The sequence below is a fragment of the Bidens hawaiensis genome, unplaced genomic scaffold (genome assembly GCF_021521415.1).
Source record: "Bidens hawaiensis isolate Kalapana, Puna unplaced genomic scaffold, B.hawaiensis_p1.1 tig00001920_1, whole genome shotgun sequence".
Taxonomy (NCBI): Eukaryota; Viridiplantae; Streptophyta; class Magnoliopsida; order Asterales; family Asteraceae; genus Bidens; species Bidens hawaiensis.
In genome coordinates this window covers 1,461,425-1,483,815 of record NW_027491107.1, presented here as the reverse complement: position 1 = coordinate 1,483,815, position 22,391 = coordinate 1,461,425, and the positions used below count along the sequence as shown (strand labels likewise).

General features: G+C 35.7%; 1 protein-coding gene across 2 annotated transcripts; it reads right to left on the bottom strand.

Moving 5' to 3' along the window:
* Positions 1-15,812: 15,812 nt before the first annotated feature.
* LOC143599373 (uncharacterized) lies at positions 15,813-18,423 on the bottom strand. Of its 2 annotated transcripts, none has more exons than XM_077077351.1 (4): positions 18,357-18,404; positions 18,201-18,257; positions 17,002-17,256; positions 15,813-16,020 (listed from the first exon to the last, which is right to left on the bottom strand). In XM_077077351.1, exons 2-4 carry the CDS (start codon positions 18,219-18,221, stop codon positions 15,973-15,975), a joined length of 324 nt encoding a protein of 107 aa, XP_076933466.1. In that variant the 5' UTR covers positions 18,222-18,257; positions 18,357-18,404; the 3' UTR covers positions 15,813-15,972. The 2 variants fall into 2 exon arrangements, with proteins under 2 accessions (XP_076933466.1, XP_076933462.1); XM_077077347.1 differs by having other exon boundaries at positions 15,814-16,020; positions 18,362-18,423.
* Positions 18,424-22,391: the final 3,968 nt, after the last annotated feature.

Genomic DNA, 22,391 nt, shown 5'->3' with positions numbered 1-22,391 from the left:
GGAAATTCTCCAGAAAATTTCCGACAATAAAAGACAATTTAATAAAATTAATATAAATATTTTGAGGTTTAGGCGTAGCCTCAGAGTTATAAAAATATTTTGAGAATGAGACGTAGTCTCGGAGTCATAAAATATTTTGAAAGTGAAGCATAGCTTCGGAGTTATGTGTGTGCGCACGACAATAAAATAAACAATTAGTTAAGTAGTTAATAAGTATTTAATCTAGCAAGTAATTATATAAGCTGTAAACAATCGAATAGAACACATCAGGTAAACAAATAAGCACGTATGGGGTTCCTAAGCATGTTACTAAGGCACCACTAACGACCTATCTTAAACCTTCGGCTCTGATACCAATCTGTCACACCCCAACCTACGGCGGAAATGTCGGGGCGTGAGCTGATTGCCACAGCTCACAAGGTACTATCATACAATTGAAAAACGACAATATCTAATTAATTTATTAATTGTCAACAAACATTTAAGTACAACAAAAATAGAGAAAATTACAATACAAAACCAACTATTCTTGTTTATGTTTAACATCCTAAGGTCATCTCTACGTGAGCTTCAGTTCGATATGCAATCCAGTCTATAACTTGCAAATGCGTACAAAATATATATATGTTTGTCAACAACACATGTTGAGTGAGTAGATCACCAGTTTTGACACAAACAAAAATGGTAATAATATATAATGATATAAGTGAATAAAAATAGGTAAAACTGTTATCTGTGATTATAACCAATTAAACCATAGCACATACATAAACAATCAACCATAAAGAAAGAGCTAAACCGTTGCCATGCGAATGGGCATTGGTTACCAAAAATGAGGTGTCGGTGAAACCATTGCCAATGTGATCGGGCTCCGGCCACTACGACGGTCGTATGATCATACTATAATGAGATTATGTTGGACCTCTCGAAATGCGATTTGTAAGGCCCCGTTACCGATGCCCTACATTTAGACGTTGGATTTACTCATAAACACAGTTCTAAATATCATAGTTAAATAAAAACTTTCGCGGAATAATATAAACTGTCAACCATCCATTACAAACACCCATAACTCGTCTTTTAAAAACATAACATAAAACATAGTGTCAAAACATCATGACAAAACTTCAGATGCCAGCCTCTTCAGTATTGCCATTTGTTTCCCTCAAGCTAGCTGTCTCAGTCGATTAGCCTGCGTGCATACTAAAAGTCAACTACACTGAGTGAGTTCTAGTTAATCAGGCAACGTACAATACATTCACATATTTACCTATACACCCGAAGGTACATACCTTCCTACTATCTTACATACTTACATACTTACGTACTTTCATTCTTTCTTTCATAATAACATACGTACTTTCATTGATACACATACATTTTAAAGAGCCTTCCGCCCTATAACCTTCGTCGATATTATTAGGGTCGGTTCCCTACATTCGCCGACATTATTAGGGTCAGTTCCCTACATTCGCCGACATTATTAGGATCGGTTCCCTACATTCGCCGATGTTACTAGGGTCGATTCCCTACATTCGGCGGCATTACTAGGGTCGGTTCCCTACATTCGCCGATGTTATTAGGGTCGGTTCCCTTGTTCTAGCTATACCTTTCGTACCTTTCCATACATTCATATTATAACTTTCATATGTCCAACATCATCCATACATCCTATATATATATATCAACCATATCCTTATACTATCCCTTGACGGCACATGCAATATCCGAAGATCGTTCATGCATCGTCAAGCATTCATTCATATATAAATCATGTAGGGCATACACTTATCACTTAGGATAAGTGTATTAACAAACATATCGAGTATGCACACAACCCCGAAAACGTAACAAGGAATGTGGCTAAAAACTCACCTGAACACAGTAACGTTCACCGTTAATCGTTATTCCTTTCTTGAGCTGTGCACGGCTAACTGTATAACAATTACACGTATCAATCAACTATCGCTATCTATAATGTGTTTCTAGTTCTATTATACCCCATAACGAACGGGGGTCCGGGGGCAGCGCCCCTGGCAGCGGGGTTCTAGGGGCGGTGGCCCCTAGCGGGGTCCAAGGGGCAGAGCCCCTGGCTGGGGTTAAGCTGTTTTCTAAGTTGGGCTTGCTTGTTAAGTTTAAGAAAATGGGCTAGTTGTCTAAAATGGATATGGGCTTAGCTGATTTAGGTCCAACTGTCCATTATGGTATCTGGGCCCAATTGGACTTAGGCCCAAATCCAAACAAAGAACAGAGTGACAGAGAACTATGGTTTGACCGAGATCTCGTGTTGACCGAAATCTCATACTTGGCCAAGAACTCGTGTTTTCGACGAGAAGCCTGACCGAGAACACATGGCCACCGAGAACACATGGTGACTGCATGTTTGACCGAGAACCCTATGGTTTGACCAAGGATTCTCAAATTTGGCCGAAAACACCCAGCTCAGCTCATTTTTCTATCTTATGTTCTCACCTTGCCCAGTTAACTTGTTCAATGGTTCAAATCATGCATTTTTAATCCTTTTTCATCATTAGTCATAACTGTTTACATCCGTTATCAGTACCTCATCAGGATTTAGCCCATTTCCTAGCATAAAGCTCGGACCTTTAGCCATAAAACTTTCTTTACTAGATCTAGGGTTCATATATGAGCCGAATACTATCATAAGACCATTGGGTTCATTTTAAATCTCCAAGTTTGCATTTTTATGAGACATCTAGATCCAATCTACACTAGGGTCAAGTTTCATGGCAAATCGTTCGTAAAAATGTAACCTTTAATCATAGAGAACATACCTTTTGACGTTTCTAGGGTACGGCTGGCTTTAGTTATGAACCTTGACCTTGTATTTAGCTTGTATCCCAAAGATCTATCAATAAAGGTTTGATTTTTATCTCGGTTTCTTGATCTAGATTGCGGCCGTAAATGGAAAGTTTGAGTGTGGTTATAGAGGTATAGGGAGAATAAGATGGATAAGATGGATGGAAATGGAAATATTTAGGGTTTAAGGGGTATTTATACTCCCTTAAGCCCATGGACCTAAGGCCCATCTTTCCTTTCTAGTGCATGATAAATCCCTCTAATCTAGCCTACTTATCTTTCTCCCTATTATTATTATTTTATTTACCATCTTAAGTAAACTTGTCCACCACAAGAGATAATATATAAAATATTATTTATTGAAATTTTGGGATGTTACACGGTTCAAGTAAGCAAGTAAGCAAATAGAAAGTAACATGCAATCATTCAATTGATACACAGCACAAAGATCACAGTTTGCGTTTGAGAAATAATAAGATAAATAATATGATAAATGGTACGCAAGTGTCCCCTAAACATTTGAAAACAAGTAAAATAGGGGAGTGGTTACTCACCTGATTAACTGAACGAAGTAAAAGTGAGAATGTGAGGATGAGAGCAGTTAAACCCCTTCGGGATTCACCGACAATGATTCCTAGTTAAACAATATAAATTAATCATAAATGATATAACATGAATAATGAATTTATGATTTCATGATGATTTGAGTTTTGGTTTTGATTAGAACATTATTGATTAAACGGTTGATTCCTTACGGTCATATTGCGATTTCAATATTTATTGTTATCATATGCTTAAATGAATTATTACAAAATACCATCAATTTTATACTTGATTAGATAAATAATTAAACAAATTAAATAAACAAATTATTTTAAATCAATAAATAAGGTTTAAGATATAATAAACATAAGTAAATCAATTATAATAATAATGTTTAAATAAAAATATATTTTGAATTGTTAACGAAACCTTAAAGATAAAGTTATATTTAACGTGTTTAATGTGTGTTATATTATCGTTAATCAAAATATAATATATATATATATATATATATATATATATATATATATAACGAATTTGTAAAGATGTTCAACGACGAGAAAACATGATTTAAAAGTGTCGGTTTTATAAAATAAATTTATTTGATGTTTAATATTAATTAAAATAATTTATAAACCATTAATATGTTAAAACTATAAAACATAAAATACAAAAGGGCAAAAGAGGTTGGCCAGGCTCGGACATGAGCAGCTGGCCGGCACACCAAACACGCAGACGGATCTAACCAACTGAGCTGAGTAATCAATTGAACATAAACTGAAAATAAAACTTTAAATACGTTACTGACTAAAACCCCCAAAACCAATAAGAACCCTAGAATTGAAATCCGTTAATCTGCTTCGCGTTTGTTCAATCAATGTTAGGGTTAATGTTAGGTGAATTAAAACGATACTTTTGTGCATAATAATTACCTTTATCTGTTATGTATTGAGGACGTACGACGAGCTATCATAGACGGCAGAAAGACAGACTGGTTGGATGATTGCAGCAATGCACGTTCTAATTAGATTTAGGGTTTTTGGTCGCAGGGTTGTGTATGAGGTGTAGGTGGTTTTAATTGCATTATAAACAACGCTAGATGGTATTTTCCAATTAGGTTATGGACGGCTCGTTTAGAATGTTAATTCGTATATTATGGATAGTAACTTCCTAATTTATGGTGTCGGTAGCGATCAGTTAGGCATCACAACAAATTACTAAGATCAATTCTAAAAATATGACGAAGATTACGCTACAAGATTAATCTGGATCGCGGGTTTGTTATGAAAAACGGGTTTAGGGTTTTGGTTAATGGGTTCGGGTTTGGGTAAAGGGAGATGGGTTATTGGATTATAATATTATTATATCATATTTGCAAATTAGTCCCTAGAGTTTGAAAGTGAAACAAAAAAGGGTTAAAGTTTAGTTTAAGGGTGAAATAGTAGCATCTCGAAAGTTATATACATATAATATTAATATTATATTAAACTTTTTATAAAGATTAAAATTCTTGAAATTAGACTTCTTAAAACTTCGTGTGGAATGAGTTAATTAAGTAACTCGATAAACGCGGTAATTTTATTGATAAAAATTTTCCGAATATAAAACGGGTCGGGCTACGGATATAAATTATAAGTTTGAAAACCCAAGTTGTTACAAGTAGAAGCCTTATATAAGTTCAAGTCTATACTCGTTTAGATATTACTCAAATTGTAACACACTAGATATGTCTAGATTAATGTGAAGCATCTAAAAGAGTACTAAGATATCTTTAAAAGAAACGAAAGACTTAATTTAAAAGAAGAAGTGAGAATTCAAACCGATAGATTACTTTAAATTATGTCATATTCAGATATAAGAAAATGTAATTTTAGGGATATATTCTTATGTCAGTAGACAAATCTATCTCATAGAGGAGTCATAATGAACTTATAACAATGACCTAAGTCATAACAACATAATAGGTTGATTAATTACAACGTTGTTTTTAATAAATGTTGTTGAATATTTATTAGTGGACTCATAAGTTTTATTAAACTCCAAATAACTTATATATTGAAGACTAATTATGATAACGTCAGCTACCATGTTTTCTCAAACAGTAACAGTTTGATAGGTGCTGCATTAAATTTTTATATGAAATTAATTATTCGTTTATGAACGAATTGAGGAATCTAAATTTTCATATCGTCATGTACATCATTGAAACTTCTCTTGTATATTTCCTATAGATATTAAAGATCAGTGGGAGCTTAAGTGTCTCAATCATAACTTACAAGATTTGCAAGAGGTGGGGGAGTGAAAACTTGATATTATCTCAAATACACCTCTTGTACAAGACACTGCTCCATCATAACACTATTCCATCAAAACTTATCTCTTTAGAATTTACTACTACTCTTACAAAAGTTTCATTGTTGCTTAAACGTGGACAAATTCAGATTTCTTACTAAATTAATCCTCACCAACAGAAACTTCAACAACTAATATTATTAACTTGTTTATCTGTTAGAATCTATTGGTATTTAAATATTGACCATAAGCATGCTAATTTCCTAAAGGTTTCTAAAGTCAGTGGGAGCAGTAAAAGTCCTTATAATGATTTGTTAAAAGTACAAGAGGCAGGGGGGAAGAAAGTCATTAAATTTTACTCCAAATAACTTACATATTGAAGACTAATTGTGATAACGTCAGCTACCATGTTTTCTCAAATAGTAACAGTTTGATAGGTGCTGAATTAAATTTTGATATTAAATTAATTATTCGTTTATGAACGAGTTGAGGAATCTAAATTTCATATCGAATACATTCAAGATATGCTTAAGGATCCTATAAGTAAAGGTCTATTACCCATAAGTATTATGAAAGCGCTTATAATCATAAGGGGTTTATTGATGACCGCGTACAACTGCATATCGTAGTATGAATGATTAACTATTAAATTTCCTCATCAGTTTTGATTTTGTACGTCTCTTAATATGTTTAGCATGCATAATGGCATATAGACGAATTATTATACAAATCAAACGTTCTGAAGGGCTTACTTGAAAATTTTGATCGTAACTACTTAGGTTTTAAATAAGGACTGCAGTATGATTAATGGGGGTCTTGAGCTGATGTTCAATTCAATGACTTTATTTCTCTGCTCCAGTTTAAGTTTAAAGCAAAAATGAGTGTTAACTCTTGATTAGGCTTATCTAATACTCATAATAAATGATTACTCGGCGAAGTGGGAGAATGTAAGAATAAATATATTTTATATATTTATTTAAATGGCCATCATTATCATTTATATAATAATAGATCAAACTAATTAATTATACCTTATTATATATTAGCTTGGTAATTGTTAATGGGCCATATTACTCTTAATAGCTAATAAAGGGTTTCCCCTTGGGTGTATATATAGAGAGAATAAATTAACATCATAACCTAATCACACACACATAACAATTTTGTGTGTCTTCTCTCTCATAAAACCGGGTTCCTCTCAAGAACCCTAACACCATCCTTAACTATACATCCTAAATGGGAACTCGACAAAGATGAAAAACATGTCAACTATCTCATACTCTGCTGCGATTACTATTCTCCATGCTGTAACAAGTTCATAGGTTTAATATTTATCATGTTTTATATTACTTACATGAAGAACTGATCAACAGGGATGCCATATTTAACCGGAATATAAATTTTAGGAATGGTAAACATTGTTATAAACTTATTATAAATGGTGAGATTTAATTTGGAAATGACAAGTAGCAAAACTCGTAACTTTTTATTAAAAAGTATAGATATACATAAATGTTTTCGATATATGACTAATCATGGCCCTAATCGAACAACCCTAATCACGACACTGACCTAGGAGTAGCATGTTCACGTCAACGACCATACATTAGCATGTTCACACAACAGCGACCTGGTAGTAATAGTTCAATCGCGTTAAGGTTTTATATTCTTTTTTTTATCATGATCTAAATGATTTACGATTAGTAGGTTCAGTTATGGTTCTATTATGATTATAGGTGTTATTATGGTATACTTTATTTAATCGATTGTGATTTTTTCGATTATGATTCAATAACAAGTTTGATTGTTTTATGTAAGGTCATAAGTAAAAGCAGAAAAGATGGGGGGGGGGGGGGGGGGGTTATCCTACAAAGTTTTAGAGTGTGAATGTAGAAAGCACCGGCGTTTGTACCAAAACTATGTTCACATTATGCAACAAAATAACGTAAGTGTATAAAGAATTGCAAACAAAATCACACAACGTATTATGTAATATGCATTACATAATTGTATGTACAAAATTTCCCACGTTCTCACATTGCAAATCGATGCGTTTTTTTCTAAAACATTCTTTTATAAAAGTGTTGAAATGCATGTATGTTTCAAATTTAATATCAAAAAATTGTTACATGTAATCGTGTTCTAATTGTTGGTGTTATTTTGTTCTTTCATGAATTGGGATGTGGAATTAAATATAGGCTGTAAGACGTGTTGCTGCGGAGTTGATTTATTGTGGCAACCCTTGGTATGGTGGACTTGATGTGGTCATGTGGGTCATTGAGCCTTTTTCCATAGTCATTGGGCTTGGTCTATGATGCTTTTTACAGGGAAAAGAGAGAATTGTATGTGAGGTGAGTCGAAAAATACTTCTAGGGATGTTCTACTTCGGATACGTACCTTCTCGCTCATGTTATCGTTTCGCTTAGCTTTTGACTTCCGATTCGTCTTCATATCTTTTCTCTCATCTATTTGAATTATTACCCTTGTTTGATTAGTGCTTCATCTATGTTTATTCTTAATGAAACCTTATGTTGATTTTCGTTAAGTTTGTGTATTTCTTGCCTGGATTGTTGGTCGAACTATTGATCAATTTTAAGGGTATACGTCTGATTTGGAATTAATAGAAATCTAAATTCCTTGTTTGATTAGTGCTTCCGATTCTTGACGAAACCTTAAGCTAACAATACGCAGAACATACTATTATCAACTGTGTATTCTTTGTACATTGTGCAAATTATTATATATTCATTGTGTTAATATGTATTTATGGCTTTCCATATTTACATCATGTTGGAATAATGGTCGGTTCGGGTCAAGTCAACGCGGGCCGACCCGATTGTGACCCGGTATGAGTTACACCGAGGATAACGAACCTTAAGCTCACTTAATCGTTAACTGGGCCCGACACAATTAATTAACAAAGATAGATTGGTGGTCTAGGCTTTTACTTAGTGATTGGGCTAAAAGCCCAATGGGTTTAAGATTGGGTTTAACCCTAATCTTATATAAACATATTATTGTTTATTAACTAACTTAATATAAAAAAAAACCTAGCCACCATACTACTTCAGCCGCCGGCCGCCACTGCCCTGCCAGTTCACCGCCGCCGGATATCCAGACGACCACCACAGCCAGCCGCTTTATCTGCCGGCCATCTGCACCTGTTAAGTTGCTGTTGCAGCTGTGTTTTCTGTGGTTGTTGAGATGCTGCTCATCTCCGCCGCTAGCCTCCGCCATCGCCGGAGTAATTGGTTGTTGATTGTGTCGATACTAGCTTTGTTCGTTAGATCTTGGTGTCTCACCCGGTTGTGAATAACCGAGGTATAATGTTTAATACTTTTATCTATGGTTGTCGTTTGATTTTATATCATACTCGTATTAGTTGTAACCGGATCCGAGTTCGGGTTTCGGTTCCTTGGTAGTTCGTTTATATCCGCTGCGTTTATTTAGTACGTGTATAAATATTAACTTGATTAATGTTTACTTAAACGAATAAAATTTATAAAACGGGTTTAATTGTTAAAACCGTTTCTCGAACCACTGTTGAAACCCAACAGTGGTATCAGAGCCGCGATTACAACGTACGAGTCGATGCTGGTTCGTTTAAACCAGATCTACATCACAAACTTTAAATCGTTTAAAGTTTCTTGATCTAGATTTAATTTCGGGTAATTTTGGATTCGGTCAAAGTTTTATTTATTTTATTTGACCAAGTCAAAACGACCCGAATATTATTTATTTTGAATATGTAAATCCGGCCCCGACCTATGTTTGTTTGGTTGTGTTTGGTTGTTGATCTTGTTATTTGGCCATATGAATGGTTCAAAGTTGTAAACGGTTATATATTTATTTTTTCGGTTTTCTTTTTGGCCATGTGGATGGATCAAATTTGTAATAGGGATATTATGTTAGTATTATAAATTTCTAATTAAGAAGACCCGAAGATAACCGAGAACGAGCTCAAGGATTTCTTAGAGTTAGTGGGAATTCGGACAAGATGACGGGATGCACGAAGAAGTCCATCCTTGTGGTTGTTTTGTGTTGTGAACCCCTTGACCCGATCGGTCTTACTAATTGGCTCTAGCGAGACCGATCACTTTTTTGGCCATAAGGATTTACATATTATTATTTGCTATTGTGGTTGCTTGGATTGTTTATAATAGGATTATAATATCATCGACCTAATACCAAATAAATTTAAAATAAACAATTTTAATTGACCAATTATGTTTTGCAAATTATGTTATAGCGAGACCGATCACTTTTTTGCCTAACCACTTATTAATGTTGTGTGCTACAGCTGCCTTTAATAACTGGAAGCCAGATTCTCATGCTCCTGTTTTATTAATGTTATTGGGTCATTAATAATAGGACTACAACGTCGAAAATATTAATTAAATTTACTTTTGCTTAATTAATCAAATGTCGTCAAACGAAAACTCACCCTACGCCCTTAATTCTATCCTTGAGAAGGATAAACTAAACGACACCAACTTCATCGAATGACACCGCAACTTGAGACTTGTTCTCACCATAGAAAAGCGCTTGTATGTTCTCGATGGACCTATTCCAAACGAGCCTGAAAACAACACAGCCACTGCTTGAAAATTTCTTGAGAAGCATAAGGATGACTCGGATGATGTCTCCTGCATTATTCTAGCCACCATGACTTCTGAGCTTGCTAAAGGCTTGGAAGACTTTGGTGCCTATGAGATGCTTGAGCAACTCAAGGGCATGTTTCAGAAACAAGTCCGTCAAGAATGTTTCAACACCATGAAACAACTCATTAGTTGCAAGATGGCAGAAGGGTCTCCCGTCAGTGCGCATCTTCTTAAGATGAAGGGGCACATTGATCAGCTCAAAAAACTTGATTATCCCCTGCCCGATGAGATGGCAGCTGATTTCATCCTCCACTATCTCCCCAGCTTATACGACCAATTCGTAATGAATTTCAACATGAACGGCTGGGAGAAGACAGTGCCGGAGCTTCACAACATGCTCAAGACGGCTGAGATGAACATTCCTTCAAGGACCAATCAAGTTCTGATGATCCGATCTGCTGGTGTCGAGAAGCCTAATCCCAAGAACCGGAGTTATAAGGGAAAAGGCAAGAAGAATGTTACCATTGCTGCCCCTCGTGCCACCAATGCTAACAAAGGGGTTCCAAAGATACCACCGCCGCCCTCTGAGGATCGCCAGTGCTACCGATGCAACCAAATGGGACACTGGATGCGAAACTGTCCCGAATACCTTGCTGAGATCAAGATGAAGAGAGCCAATGGTGAAGGCTTTTCTCAAGGTATTTCCATATACGTTATTGAATTTTTCACTGTCTCTAGCAACACATGGGTATTTGATACCGGATGTGGTTTTCACATCGTTAATGTCTTGCAGGAGCCTGAGAAGTGGAGGAAACTGAAGAAAGGCAGCATGGAACTCATCGTTGAAGATGAGAAGAGAGTACCAGTTCTGGCAACTGGAGGTTTTCATTTTACTTGTCCATCTGGCCTAGTTTTTCATTTGAATAATTGTTTGTATGCTACTGGTTTGACCAGAAACATCGTTTCAGTTTCGTTGTTGTTTGAACAAGGTTTTAAGTACGTTTTTAATGGCATGGCTATTTCTGCTTACTTGAATGATATCTTTTATTTTAAGGCTAAACCTCGAAATGGTATTTATGAGAATGATGTTCAAACTAACAATAACGTATATAATCTTTCAAAAACGTATCTAATTTGGCATCAATGATACATTTCTATGGCATTGCCGACTTGGCCACATAAGCAAGGCAAGAGTTAAAATACTCCAATCCGAAGGGATTCTTGAATCCACAGGACCAGACTCTTTTGACGATTATGAATCTTGCTTAGCTGGAAAACTCGCCAAGGACTCATTCACTCATAAAAGTGAACGAGCAAGAGATCTGTTAGAACTCATACATACTGATGTGTGTGGACCTTTCAGAACCATGTCTTGAAACCATGAAAGATACTTCGTTTCTTTTATCGACGATTATAGTCGATACGCTTATGTGTATTTTATGAAACACAAGCATGAAACTTTTGAAAAGTTCAAAGAGTTTCAAAACGAAGTGGAAAACCAACTTGGTAAAACCATTAAGATACTTCGATCAGATCGAGGTGGAGAGTATCTCAGCTCAGAGTTTATCAGTCATCTAAAAGGGTGTGGAATTGTTTCACAGCTCACTCCACCTGGCACACCCCAACATAATGGCGTGAGCGAGAGGAGGAATCGAACTTTGCTAAATATGGTTCGAACGATGATGTATAGAACTAACATGCCTCACTCCTTTTGGAGTTTCGCCTCTATGACCGCCTCTCGCTTTCGTCAAATACTACAACCAAAGCGGTTATTGCTTCTTTCATCCTGATACAAATATGATTTCTATCAAGAGGGAAGGCCACTTCCTTGAGAAAGAATTTCTCAATCAAGGAACTGGAGATAACATTGTCGATCATGAAGAAATTCAAGAGCCACAATCAACCGCTGAGGAAGTTGGAGCGTCTGATCAACAAGTTGTTGTTGCTAATACATCATACATGAACACGAGCGTTCGCAGAAGTAGTAGGACTCCCGTGCCAAATTCTAAATACCTAAGGCATCTAGATGGTCCCGAAGTCTTATTAGTAGCCGAGTCTGGCGACGAGCCTACTAACTACAAATCTGCTATCTTGGATCCGGAATCTGAGAAATGGCAAGATGCCATGAGCGCCGAGATGCAATCTATTCATAACAATCAAGTCTGGAACTTGATTGAGCTACCCCACGAAGGTCGGGAAATATGGAGCAAGTAGATTTTCAAACAAGCATCTCGCAGCTGGAATCTACATTTTGATAAGGAAATCAAAGAGTTTGGTTTTATCAAAAATGAAGATGAATCCTGTGTATATAGAAAGGCTAGTGGGAGCACTATATCATTCCTCATCTTGTATGTGGATGATATACTGATCATTGGAAACAACATTCCTATGCTTAAGGGAGTTAAGCACTGGTAGGAATCTTGTTTTGCAATAAAGGATCTTGGAGAAGCTGCTCATATTCTAGGAATCAAGATCTACCGAGATAGATCTAAGCGGATTCTAGGGCTAAGTCAAAATACATACATAAGAAAAGTCATGAGACGCTTCTCAATGGACAACTCCAAGATAGGAGCTGTTCCATTGCTAAAGGAACCGTTTTAGCAACTCGCAATCTCCGGCAACGGACATTGAGACAAAGCACATGCAAGAAATTCCATATGCTTCAATGATTGGTTCTATCATGTACGCTATATTATGCACTAGACCTGACGTCTCGTAAGCGTGTTTGGAGGAGTGGAAGAGGAGCTCACTGTAAGGTGTTACACTGACGCTGACTTCCAGGATGACCGAGATGTTTCTCGCTCATAATCTGCTTGGATGAAGAAATTCATAGCCAACCTCGATCTGGTTCCAAGTTTAGGAAATTGATCGACGTGATATGTGATAACACATGTGCTATTGCTTAAGCCAAATAGGCCAATTTTCATCACATGGCCAAGCACATTTTTAGTTCCACTATGTACGATAATTACTGGAACATAAATGCATCGTGATAAGCAAAGTAGACACAGATCAAAAACTAGTTGACTCGTTCACTAAGTCGATGACTCAGGACAAGCATGATCAGCATAGAGATACTATCGGGCTTAGACTTGCTAGTAATATATTTTGATTTAGTATTTGGATGTATGAACGTTTAGTCAGTTGTACTTCTCTGTTCACTTTTGGATTTAATGCTTAAATGCAAACGTTGAATAATACAACTGTGTTCATTTTAATACGTTTAATCCTTGAATATTGTATTCTAAATTATCCGTAGTCAGTCAGACTCGTGGGAACGAGATTCTGAATTAAGACTATTCTGACTTTGGACTCAAGCAGTTGACTTCCAAACTCACAGACCTCATTATGAATGACGTTGGATGTAACTCGCATCAAATCATCTTCATGGATCTTGATCATAAGATGTTTTGATAATAGTATGCTCATTTAGTATCCTTAGACCTGAGATACATATTGGAACTTTCGTTTACCGAGGAATATTCTTTAATCATGTTAACCGCTGTTGCGTAACTGCCAGTCATAAAGGCATTGATTGAGAATATTCTGCAGTTCAGTGGGAGTTGTATGTAGTCAAGATGGGATTCTGTACTCTTACATGAAATGTAACAGCTAGACATCTTGGCTCCCTCGTTGATTCAAACTAGTAAAGTGTGAGGCCTCACTCAAATTTACTGTGTGTTTGATTGGACCACTTTGACTCTATATCGAGAGCTACAATAATTGAACGCTATATGAGATTGATTTGATCCATGTCTCATTGTTCGATTGATGTCTTATACAGAAAGGATAAATGACAATGATTACTATAAATTCATTATCTTGCAATAATGTATTCCAAGATATTTTGGTTATGGATTTAAAAATATCATAATTGGTTGGGGACAGCTATGTGTAGCTAGAACACCTCTAGCTGTCAGCGTTGTGCTACTTGATCTAAAACCGTCCAAGTGGGAGACTGTTGGAATAATGGCCGGTTCGGGTCAAGACAACGCGGGCCGACCCGATTGTGACCCGGTATGAGTTACACTAAGGATTATGAACCTTAAGCTCACTTAATCATTAACTGGGCCCAACACAATTAATTAACAAAGATAGATTGGTGGTCTAGGCTTTTACTTAGTGATTGGGCTAAAAGCCCAATGGGTTTAACCCTAATCTTATATAAACATATTATTGTTTATTAACAAACTTAATACAAAAACCCTAGCCACCATACTACTTCAGCCGCCGGCCGCCACTGCCCTGCCGGTTCACCGCCGCCGGAGATACGTCACCGCCACCGTAGAGCCGTAGCTGACGCCGGACCACCGCGACAGCCTCCAGCCGCTGCTGCAACGCATTACCTGCTGCTGTGTAGCTTCTGTTGCGGCTGTTAGCCGCCTGCGCCTAATTCCGGCAGCCCGTTTTTCCGGCAAGCTATTTCCGGCCACCGGACGACCACCACAGCCAGCCGCTTTATCTGCCGGCCATCTACACCTGTTAAGCTGCTATTGCAGCTGTGTTTTCTGTGGTTGTTGAGCTGCTGCCCGTCTCCGATTCCAGCCGTCGCCGGAGTAATTGGTTGTTGATTGTGTCGATACTAGCTTTGTTCGTTAGATCTCGGTGTCTCACCCGGTTGTGAATAACCGAGGTATAATGTTTAATACTTTTATCTATGATTGTCGTTTGATTTTATATCGTACTCGTATTAGTTGTAACCGGATCCGAGTTCGGGTTTCGATTCCTTGGTAGTTCGTTTATATCCGTTGCGTTTATTTAGTTCGTGTATAAATATTAACTTGATTAATGTTTACTTAAACGAATAAAATTTATAAAACGGGTTTATTTGTTAAAACCGTTTCTCGAACCACCGTTGAAACCCAATACATCCATAGCTAGGATGTCAATGCGCTGACATCTTCACCAATGGACTTATACAGATGCTACCCACTCATGTCCGGTTCACTCTTTGCAGGCCGGCTCTGAGAAAGCAAAAAACTTTTGAACCAAAGGCAAAAAAATTTTGGGCCTTAATTAAAAATTAGTATTTTGTTGGTTTAAACAATTAAATTTTTATATAGGTTTACTTGGTTATAATTTGGGTTGTGTAAAATTTTTTTGTATAAAAATAAGATTAAACATGTCTCAAATAAGACTTGAACTCATAACCTTTTGATAGAGAGTAATACCATTTGCCACTAGACCAAGCTAGTGGCCATGTAATTAAGTTTAAACATTAAATATATATATATATATATATATATATATATATATATATATATATATATAGTTTTTAATAAAAATAAACATAATTTAAAAAAATAAATCGGACCTAACGGGATGTTGGGCCTATGACCGTCGACCACCCCGCCACCCCTATGGGCCGGCCGTGACTCTTTGCAATTTTCCTTATGTTGCTTCAAGTACGTGGGTCATGGGACTATTATTGACCATAGTTACCACTCACCATATTAACCTCACTGCTTAGAATTTTATTGTATTTGTATCATCTTTAGTTTAAATGAGAATCGATACCAAATTACATGTTCCACACGCACTTTGTTAGCTCAAAAGGAGACTCTACTTTATATTTTGGTAGGAGTGGTTAATTTTATTTGAGAATACAAATCAACAATGAATAGGTCAGTGTGAGAAGAAAAGGCCTTTTGTTTTCATTTGAGTAAATTACAAGAACAGAAGGTAAACAAGAATGAACAAAAGTAGATAAAAAGGATCAGGCTTTGACGCAGCAATTGAAGTAACTCAGAATGCTTCTCCTTGCCTGCATAAACATTCCGCTTTATATTAAACAATTGGAGAAAGAATATAGCAAAAGTATTCATATATTACTTAAAAGAAAACATTCCTTGCCAACCATGTATTATTAATTGTTAATTATTGGATGAGAACATGGCTTCATTTATTCTCTTGCCTAGGATACCATATACAACAATAAATTTATATATAAAGAACTATGCTAAGTGACTTATGATAAAAATAAATTTATAATATAATGGTTGTTTTGAGATTTGTCGATAATAAGCAATACGACTATTGTATATAAATAGTTATTATATCCGAACCGGAATGTTTGGGTCAATCGATTAACACAGCTAATTAAAAAAATCGAAAAAGTCAAAACAACAAAGATGATTACAAGAATTGATGATCATATACAGTTTGAAAAATTAAAAATCAAATATAAATAAATGCAGTGATGACCGATCACAAAGAATATACATATCAAACATAAATGGATCATCATCACATGTTGAAATATGATTTAAGTTTATAACTTTATATCCTTTTGTAAGTGTTTGTAGAAAATATAATTATTTTTTTCTAAAAATGATAGTTACACTCTTAATCTTCCATAATCAAAATAAAGAACAAAATCCAAACATTTGAAAGAAGTCAAAAGGAGTTATGTGTTCTTCATTTTCAATCTTGTGAAAATTTATTTATATTATAAACACTAGCAGTGGTGATAATTACCAAGATGAGTTGGAAGACGGAAGCATTTAGCGATGTATATCAAAGTGTAACCAGTGGGAAGTTTTTGGTTGATCTTAAATATCTAGAAAGAAGCACATAGCAAACTAGTGTTTTAAAACTTGGATATTATTAATGTTTAAAGTTCAAATTGCAGTTTGAAGCATATCATAATTATTTTCATTCATGGTTTACTGCTGAGAAGTGGAGGCATTCAACTAGAATGGGATATCAGTTTAGGGCAAAAGTAATAGAAAATGAAGGTGCTTACAGTTGGAGAGTGGTGGTCATCATCATAACCATGATGAGGTGGAGCGCTGTTGGTCGTCGTGTTAAGTTTGGAAGTGTTGGAAGAGGAATAAGAAGAGATGAGGTCTTCTTCGTTACCAATGCTAGCTCTTGATAAATCTCTTTTGTTTTGTTTCCTCATCTCTCTTATCTTTGAGAAATCCATAGAGTAGTCCGGGAGCGGTCCCTTTTGGTCCCAGTCACCGAATTGGGGCACCGACATCCATGGTGCACTTTTCTACAGTACCATCAAAAGTTCATGTTATAATTACTCAACCTACTCATATATAATACAATCTACTTCATAGCACAAAACATATGTTTCATTATCAATCAATTTAACAAAGTATGATATGCAAATGTTAGGGTGTGTTTGGGATTGCTTATTTAAGTGAAAAAGGACTTTTGATTAAAAGGGCTTATAACTTATGAAATTTTGAAAATAAGTTTTTAAAAGAATGTTTGGATTAGCTTATGTGTTGCGGAAAACCAAAATGACCAAAGGGGACACTCTTTTTTAAAATGAGTGTAATGGGGTTTAAGGGTGAGAGGGGTGTAATAGGTAAATCAAACTCATTAAGTTAATATGTTACATATTCCTAACTTTTCAAAACCCCTCTATTTTGCCTTCACCATAAGTTAAAATCCATAAGACCTTATGGTTTGCCAAACACCTTATACACCTTATTAACTTTTTAAAAAGATTATAAGTTATAAGTTGATGAAAATAACTAATCCCAAACACCCCCTTAGTTTAAAAATTCTAAAGAGACATTTGCGGAAAATGTAATGATTGCGGTTATCATACAAAATGATCGAGGCTATGATTCCAGGCAAACTGAAACTTTTTAAGATGTTCAAATGTTCTTCAATATCTGACTATAATTTGATTATTCTAAATTAAACATTATACTCCGTACAATCGAAAGTAGAAAAAATAGGTCAAATCATATCGAATCCAAAGGCCTCAAAACCTAAATTTCTAATCCTTAACCTAAACAGAACTAGAAGCTAGCGATTCAAGCGAAAAACTTAAATTGAAGCATAAACTCCAATCACAGCTCAAATTACAACAGTTTTCAATGAAATTAATAACAATCACCAAAAGCTAGGTTAAAATAAAAGTGCATTATCTACAGCTAAACCTAACATAGAATAATAATAAAAATGATAAACTGATACCTCATCCTTTCGATGATCCATGTTAAGCAACCGGATCTAATCAATTGCGTACAGAAGCTGAATTCAATCAAAACCAGAAGAAACAATAATAATCAATACAATTTGAAATTGAGCGAGCGATATAATATATAAGTGTGTGTTTTGAGAACAACTTACAGCACAGCAAGATGACAGCTTCGATGGGAGAAACGGTGTTGTATTGTATTGTAGCTTTACAGTTAATCGTTGTTATTGGGATGATATATTTATATCGCATTGGTTGAATCTTTGGACATGTTACAGCTGTTTAATTACAGTAGTTGCCATTGTGAGTCACGCGTTTGGGACACTGAGCCAAATAAATACAATGGTACATAAATAAGATGTGATCTCTTATTTATTTCCGGGGTCTACGAGACGCTTTATCGAACCACGTTTCCAAGCTCAACCTTCACCCTTTGCATAGTTTGCAAGCGATTAATGTTGTTATATTTTCCATATATCTTACTCCATCCGTTTCATTATAAGTGTCCTAGTCTAATTTTTCAAGTTTTTCTTGTTTAACTTTGACCGACAATATTTTTGTTTGTGTGATATAAGACTTGATGTAAAATATATGAATGGATTTGGTTTTAAATGTATTTTACATTGATATGATTTTCATCAAGTATTATATGACACGAACAAAAACATTTACAGTCAAGGTTGCAAAAGAAAGATTTGAAAAGTCAAACTAAGACACTTATAATGGGACGGATGAAGTATTATTTACTAGTATTAAAATCTGGCTTTGATTTGAAACAATGTGTTAATATTTCCGGTTCTTGTTTTAATTGATAACATCTATTTTATCTGTATTGTGGTGAGGTGGACGACGCCATTTTACCCATTAGATCATGTGTTGTGATGAGGTTGGCGACGCCACTCTATGCAAGCTCACCATTTTATCAAGTTATAAATGGACGCCAAACAAAAAGATTGCCCTACTAGGCGCCAGTGTAGCAACAATGGTGAGGGCTCAAAGTGTGATGACTACCCATTCATATTTTTATTTAAAAATGATTAAATAATAATTGTTTTGTCAGTTAAACCATTATACGTGTTTGATGGTTTAGTTAATGAATACTCATCCGCCTATATGAGTGCGTGATAATATCTTTTGTTAGTTAAAGCTCTCCACTACCCAATTATCCATAGTCTTTGAAAGTTTGTGACTATATTCTGGCTAATGTTCCTGTAAGATAATATATTCAGAAATTTTTCCACCAAAACACTTAATAGTTAATATTGAAGTTTTTCCTTTTATCGTTAACTAAAGTGTTCAAAGCATGCTCATGATATTATAGACAACTTTTATTATGGGTTTAGTGATTAGTTAAGTATTCACCCGTTTCACGTACAATTTTTTTTTACCTCTTTCAAGGTTTGTGTATTGAATTTTAGAACAAAAGGGTGAAATTATCGAATGAACAATTCTGGAATTAACTTCTGGTGAGTTTTGTTTCTTCTTTAGCCGCTTAGACCATGTGTAGTCATAAAGCTCCACTACCAGTTATTATATGCCACGTGGCGTCCAGTCATAGTTATGGTTTTTTACAAAAACAGGCTGTAGTCATAACTCTCCACCCCCAGGCATTATGCGCCACGTGGCGTCCAGTCATCATTAATTTTATTTGTTTTTTTAAATACTAAATCATTTAAATAAATTAACATAAAATTAAAAAATAAATTAAACTTCCAAATAAAAACTAAATTAAAAAAAATACATCAAATTAAAAAAAATTACATAAATAATACTAATAAAACTAAAACTTATTTATATTTTTCTAAAATTTTCGTTCGTCAAGTGGCTTTTAGAGATTGGACTATCGGGTCGTCTTCGGATAGCTCATTTGATAAAACCTCGATGTCTTTGTCCATTTCATTCCTTCTAAGTAGGTCGACGGCGTCCAAATTTACTTGAAGTCGTTGGGTTCCAAGTTCGTGTAAATCTTGGAGTCGAGAGTTCATTTCTTTGAATTGACTTTCCAATTCGGGATTCGAACCCGTTGCCGACGACAAAGCGACCCCTTTCCTTTGCCCTTGGTTCTTCTACCCCCGGCTGAGGCATCTCGGTAGTATGGCATCATTATCGTTTAAGTTGAAGTTTCGAGCGTCAGAACGGGGCGTGTCTGGATCAACCGAAGACGATGTTTTAGACTTTTTTACGCAGACCACCTTCGGCTTCGGCTTCGGCATCCAACACCATGCCCCATTTTGGGTGAAACCTCAATAGGTCTTTCCAAATGCCAAAGTAGTTGAAAGTCCCGCCGACCTTATGTTGAAACTCAGTTAACGCGTTTTCCATGACTTCCGCGTCCAAGACACCGCTACTCCTATTTCGATTCATCCGAGAGAAAAACGTATGGAAAGCCAAGCATTTGGTGTTTATGTCGCCCCATTTCGACAGTAACAAATCTTTTTCTCGACGTGAGTCCCCGCCAAACGCGTGGAACAACTCTATAATTTTGTGCCGAAATACCCCCATTTTTTGATAGTTCGCTAGAAAAAATAAAAACATTACAAGTTTAATGTTTGTTATAAGAAATTTAAAAATATATATATATGTATTTTAAAAACCTACCGCATTTGGCATCTTCCGATATCGCGCACCAAGCACGAGCACATAGTACGCACTCGTCGATACTCCACGCTATCACCGTCTTTTTAACCCGAGGTTCGCCGGCGGCCTTCTTTCCGTGTTTTCTCGGACGTCCGCGTTGGCTCGAACCGCCTACGGTCTCCGGGACGGGTTGTGTCTCCGACACGAACTCGACCTCGGGTTAGGTCTCCGGGACGGGTTGGGAACCCGAACCGGCAGAAATGTTTGTCGTTGGGTTTTGGAAACCGGGCACCGCATTTGGCATGGAGTTTTGTAGAAATGCAAAGTACGCGGCCATTTGCGGGTCATACATATGCGGGACGGGTACGGTTGGCGTCGGGGCGGTAGATTGGTTCGGTTGTGGATTTTGTTGCTTTGACGGGCATATTGACCGAAACCGAGAATATTTTGGTTGTTGTTTGGAAACATTTTGATAGAAATATTTGAGTAAAAAATATATAGAAGTGGAAAGAATAAAGGAATGTGTTAAAAAATATGAGTTTGGTTTGTTTTTATCGTATAAATTTAATTAATAATTATTTTTTAATTCCAACGGTACAAAACGGTAACATTTCCAACGGTCATTTTTTGATATTCGTGCCTTTTCTCGCGTTTTAGATACAACGCTTTTATAAAAAAACTCAAAACGCAGGGGGGTGTACCCCGCGTTATCCTCCAAAACGCGGACGTCCAACGCACCACTACGGGTGGTCTTAAAGGGCAAGATAAAGCTAAAACGTATTATAACGTATGTAATACACATGTATGTATAGCAATCTATTAATTTAACTTATCACAATTTTTAGTCTTAGAATTTATGTTAACAACCCACAACAAAAACTAAGCATTACAAAATGTTGGCAAGGCTCCCAATGAGTCCACAAGCCTCAAAAGGGTAAAAATAACACGAGATGAATAAATAATTCCAATATTATACAGTAAAGCTATTATAAATTTAAAGAGTTCGTAGCAAATTTTTTGGGATCAGGATATTTTATTAATTTAAAGAGTCCATTGTAAATTGCTTTTGACACTGTAAAATTCGTTAGGCTATTCTAACCGGCTCAAATGATATATACGATGTAAATTCTAGAGAATGCATCCGCGAGCTTGAGAACTTGATTACAGGAATGCATTATTGGCATAAAATGGGTGTGAATGAGTTGTTGGTGGACACCGTTCAAAATCCGATTGACTATGAAGTTGATGATGATTCAGTACCTTTGGGAACCGATCACTCGAAAAGAAGCATTGCAAGCGGCAACAACTCTTCATAACTTTTTATTGCAATACGAGAATACAATGTCTTAACTTTTAAGTGCAATGAAGATATTTAAAAATGAACTCTATATATGAAGTTCACAAAAAAACCAAGTGACTTTTAATAAAACAATCCTAAAATTTTGAAATATTGTAGTTATTATTAATTTATAGTTTTGCTGGGTCTAATATATTTATATTGGGAGTTAAAAAAATTATTATTTTATCAATTGGGGTCCAAATTTTGTATTGCTTTTAAAAATTATTAAATTTATCGAGGTTATTAATTTATCCAGTATTAAATTATAGAG

Bases quoted from the DNA above. Each gene is read 5' to 3' on its own strand.
- LOC143599373 (XM_077077347.1), bottom strand. From the start codon at position 18,221: ATGGATCATCGAAAGGATGAG. The intron at 17,257-18,200 runs GTATCAGTTTAT...ATGGTACTGTAG, and splicing joins TGGATCATCGAAAGGATGAG to AAAAGTGCACCATGGATGTC. The intron at 16,021-17,001 runs GTAAGCACCTTC...ATGTTTATGCAG, and splicing joins ATGACCACCACTCTCCAACT to GCAAGGAGAAGCATTCTGAG.